This window comes from Hakea prostrata, chromosome 8 (assembly GCF_041222555.1).
Source record: "Hakea prostrata isolate BN-2017 chromosome 8, UWA_Hpros_2, whole genome shotgun sequence".
NCBI classification, from domain to species: Eukaryota; Viridiplantae; Streptophyta; class Magnoliopsida; order Proteales; family Proteaceae; genus Hakea; species Hakea prostrata.
The window spans coordinates 18096342-18101248 of NC_142607.1; the positions used below are offsets into that span (position 1 = coordinate 18096342).

Below are 4907 nucleotides of genomic sequence, written 5' to 3' on the forward strand. Positions count from 1 at the left end.
TTTCTTTGTAGCTTATGATTGGAGACACTTACATTTAGCTGAACTTGACTGCTAGTAATTTTTCTAGGAATATCAACGGCTTACTTGAACTCCTTGCAATGAGAGAGATAGCTGTGGTGTAATTCTAGTGTGCTAATAACCAAGAATCTGAACTTTTTCAATTGGCTGGACAGCCGTGTAAATTGCTTGGCTGAACGGTTCTAGAAATCCTACCATTAAATTTGGTAGGATTAAATCTAAATAGTCTATCATAAACGGTTTAGATTTAATTCAATACATTTAATGGTATGATTTATTTACACAACCATTCAGCCATATTTATGCCTTTTCAATCATCAGGGAATATAGAAACACATATTCTTTAACCATAATGCTGTGAAATTTAACGAAGGTTTAAATTCAATTTAAAATTTTAAATCTTTCAACTGTGTGGAATTATTTGAATCTAGAAATACAACATTTGAACTACCAATAAAAAATTAATATAACTTTCGGATGAACTTATTAGAACTTCAATTTAAGTCCACTTACTACTTTAATTCAATTTCACTTTAACACCAAATCTGAAACAACGAATCTTATTTCACACTATAATCACAACTCCACAAAGAAAATAAAAAAGAAGAAGAAAGAAAGCAAATTTCTCAAGGTTTTGAAATTAAATCACACCACAAATTAAGATTCTCCACAGTTTCAATCTCACCTTTCCTCACCTTTTCTTCTCTCTCCCATCTTACTCGGAAGCTTTCGAGGCTTCGCCGGAGAATCACCGGAATTCTGACGCAAAACCACCATGAGATCCACGAATGCACCAAGTATGTACTTGTAAGAATTCTTGTCGTTCAGCTTTAAGTAACAGAAGAGAAGCTCTTCCATGAAATCCCAACCTACAGTTTCATGTTGGTTCAATCTTGCTTCCACCATTTCCTCCATGGATTGTCTGAAATCCTCATAAGGATCTCTTGTGTAAGTTAACACTGCAATGCTATCATCAGGCAAGTCTAGATCATTGATACTCTTTCTCTTAGCCATCGATTCATGACGATCCGTCGTCATTGTTGTCGTCGTCGAGATCGACTCATCTGAGGTGGATAAGCTTGGGCTTGATTCTTCCATTAATGAACTAGAAGTACCTGGAGATACAAAGAACCGATTTGATGGCTTTACATCGGGTGGTGCCACCTCACTTAACCTGGGTGATTCGAAGAGGAATGCTCTAGGACTGGCGTTTGAATTACTTTTTCCACCATCTCCATCAGTTTTGCAGTAGAGGGTTTTGAAATTCTCAAAGAGGAAACGATCAATGTCGGTTAGTGTTGCAGCTTCATCATCATCGTCATCGTCATCTTCAGCTTCATCAAATTTAGGGTTGTGTTGTAGGTGCGGATCAACAGAGAAAGAAGAGGTTTTAGGAAGCCTGCAACTTGACAAACTCCAAGGTGAAGAAGTTTTGATAGAATTTGAATGGATTGGAAGGTGTGAAGGTGGGGCTTTCTTGAGCTTAGAGAGATATATTTGCAGAGATTTTTGAAGACTCTTCCTCCTGCTACCAGCCATTCTTCTTTAAACAAAAGGAATTGCAGAGAAGGGAATGCATCTGCAAAGTGGGGAAGGAAGAGTGATTTTATAGAGTAGTAGTAGTAGAAGAGATGTAACAGAAAACTTTAGTTTTAAATGGGAAGAACGCGTTATCAATGTGAGTAGATGGGTATGGATATGGATTAATGGCTTTAAATGGAGGAGTTTATTTACCTCCAAATTTGATTTCTTAATTGCCGTTTTTGAAATATTTTGGATTTTATTATTTTATTTAAATGTGCTATTTTGGAGTCCGGATCCACTACCCAAATGGAGAGCAAATTTCCAACTAACATGGTTTACTTGACACGTGAATTTCTGTTTTTTGGTGTCTGAGGTTGATCCGGGCCAGCTTGCGCGCACCTCGATTACATCCTCAAAAGGAGCTTTGTCGTCTGCAATGTCGAACCCATGACCCCTCCATTGAAAAATATGGATTTTACCACTCTACCAACCCTACATTGACCAACGCGTGTCTAATTTCAATGCAATACTTTGTACTTGTAAGCTTATCAAAGTGGGTAATAGATATAATTTCTTATGGGATGAATTGATGTGTTAAATACAAGCATCAAGTAGATCAGATGAGAGAATTAACAACCCACATGAATATGGGTCATGGGTGGGGACAGATCTCCACTTTATAAGTATTTGAATGCAATTGAAGGATTGCTAAAAATTTCAAAAATCACCTACCCTAAGAAAAGTGGTTAAATGGTAATTATATAAGAGGTGTAAATGTAGTTTGCTCAAATAATTAATATGACACTGTTTTGTTATACTAATAATATTTTATTATAGGAGGGGTTGGGGGAGGGGGGAGAAGAGAATTATGACAGTATTTTTTGCTAGTGAAAAGTACATATTTCAATGATAGAAAGGAATTTTTACTATAAATGTGTTTTTAGTAAGAGAGAAGTTCAATTATACCTTATATAGTTGGAGATCGTAGGAACATGTATGTCAGTTTGTTCTCCTTTTGTGCTACCAAATTGATGGGATAAGCTTTAAATTTTAGCATAGTGTAGTTTGCCTTTTTGTTGATTTCCTATTTGGATTTTCATTGGAATCCTTTTATCAAACTGGTTGAGGGTTTTGTCAAAGGAGAAAATAAAAAATTTCCATGTTGCCTAAATATATTTTGCTTTATTTAGGGAAAGAAATCATAATTTTTAAAAGGTAAAAACTCCCAGGGATGTCAAAATGTAATTTCTAAAGATGCAGATATCAAAACTCTTCAAGGGGTTGACTTAGTAGGCAAAGACTAACACTTGCTAGTATGAGGTCAAGAATCCAAATCTTCTTAGAGCCAGGGACAAAATTATGTTGTATATTTAAATACTCATTACGCTACCTCTCTGAGAATGTAGTTGAGATCCACATAAGCCAATATCGATGAATTATAATCTTTAAAAAAAAAAAAGAAATTTATTTAGGGCCTGTTTGGTTACATTAGTCTGGATATTTCAAATATATAGAAATTTCAAATCTATGGAGTCATAATTCATAAATTAACTGTTTGATTAACCTGAATCTATAAATAGAATGAAATCTGTGGATTCATTTGTGATTTTTGTAATGTGCAAATGTTTAGCACTTTTATAGTACAAGTGAAATATCTTGATTTCACCTCATACCCATAAATCTAGAGATTCATCATTTTAAGTGTAAAATGATGAATCTCTAGATTTCATGAATCTAAAGATTTTTCACAACCAAATGGGTATAAATCTTGCGTTCATGAATCTAGAGATTTGAAATCTTTGGATTCATGTAACCAAACATGCCCTTAAAGAATCTTTGACATGAATCTTTGAAGAGACAAATGGTAAATGTGGTTACAAAACCTCCTTGGGTAGTGAGAGGGATCACAAGTCCTAGTTTGCTAGTTGTGTCTTTCTTCATCTTGTTTGCAAGACCAACTGTTGTGTTGTGTTAAGGTTTTGTTGAATATTACAGCTTACCCATGCATCTAGTATCTTTAATTTGTACTTCCGAGCTGCATCTAGTCTCCTTAATTTGTACTTCTTAGCCAAATGTCTTAAAAGGTACAAATCCAACCAAAAAGTGTACCTTATGGACAAAGCTATAGCCATATAACACAACATATGGTTGGATCATTCAACAAATTTCAAATGGTTGAGCAAAAATGGAGTTCTTTATACATTATCTTCATACCTAATTAGGACGTGTGGATTGTGTGGCTATTAAAAGAAATTGGTAAAGACAGTGTGTCAAAATCAAATCAAAGCTTCACATGGGAATTATGAAACCATATAATATATGGTTTGATTTTGATTTTAAATTAAGATCATTCATTGTAATGATTTATTTTTGTTTTTAATATTTACATATTTAATTAATTTTTATTTATGCACTCAAAAGATATCACCAACACCTAGTTGATGCTGTTAATGACATCAAGTTATTAGGGGTGCAAATGGATAATCGAAATCCGCTTCTGAATTCGCATCCACATATGTTTAGGGGTATCCTAATCTGTCCGATAATTAATAGGATGTGGATATGGTATACCGCTTTCTTACCGATTATTATCCGTCCGATAAAATTATCCGATTAAGTTACTTATTTATATTTATTTCTCTTATTTTTATAAATTTTTTACCTGTGATATGTGACTATTTTTGCTAGATTTTCTATTAAAATAGCTATCAAAGTTGTTAAATTCTTAAATTTCAAATCTAGTTCTCACAAATAAAATGGTAAAGATGTAAATAAGAGTCGAAAACTTATATTCAATTTGTATTTATGCTCATTTAGAAGAATCCACGTAAGAAAGTAACTATCCGATTATCATCCAAATTCGATTGAATCCGTCCGAAAACTGATACGATATTATCCGAATCTGTCTGAATATAATAGGATGCAGATATGGTTTTATCATTATCCGATTCGAATCCGGTCTGTTTACACCCCTACAAGCTATTTCTAGAGTTAGTATGCCATCAGGCACCTTATGCTTCTCGGTGGAGGCCACTTCAACAAATATATTTATATGGGTACTTTTCATTTGAATCCCCTTAGATGTGATGCCAGTTATTATTAATTGCGAAAAATGACATTATACATTTACCTTTCCTATAGTATCCAAAAAGGAAGGGGGGGGGGAAGGGAAATAAATAAATAAAGACATACTGTCATTTTTATTACTAGAGTAACTTTATACCTTTTTAATTTTATTTCTTCAACTTATTTAGATCTTAAAGAGAGACACCAACAATTTTGTATTAGAGTAATTTTTTAAATGAATATGCTATTCAAAATTGAGATATTAGGTGAACCATAGTAGAATTGTTAGGATAAGTTGT

The 4907-nt window shown here is 33.6% G+C and overlaps 1 protein-coding gene across 1 annotated transcript; it reads right to left on the bottom strand.

The window, feature by feature from the left end:
* Positions 1-699: 699 nt before the first annotated feature.
* On the bottom strand, positions 700-1557 carry LOC149007351 (transcription repressor OFP14-like). The gene has a single exon (XM_089167042.1). It carries the CDS (start codon positions 1555-1557, stop codon positions 700-702), a length of 858 nt encoding a protein of 285 aa, XP_089023168.1.
* Between the last annotated feature and the right edge of the window lie 3350 nt (positions 1558-4907).

Bases quoted from the DNA above. Each gene is read 5' to 3' on its own strand.
- LOC149007351 (XM_089167042.1), bottom strand. From the start codon at position 1,557: ATGGCTGGTAGCAGGAGGAAGAGTCTTCAAAAATCTCTGCAAATATAT.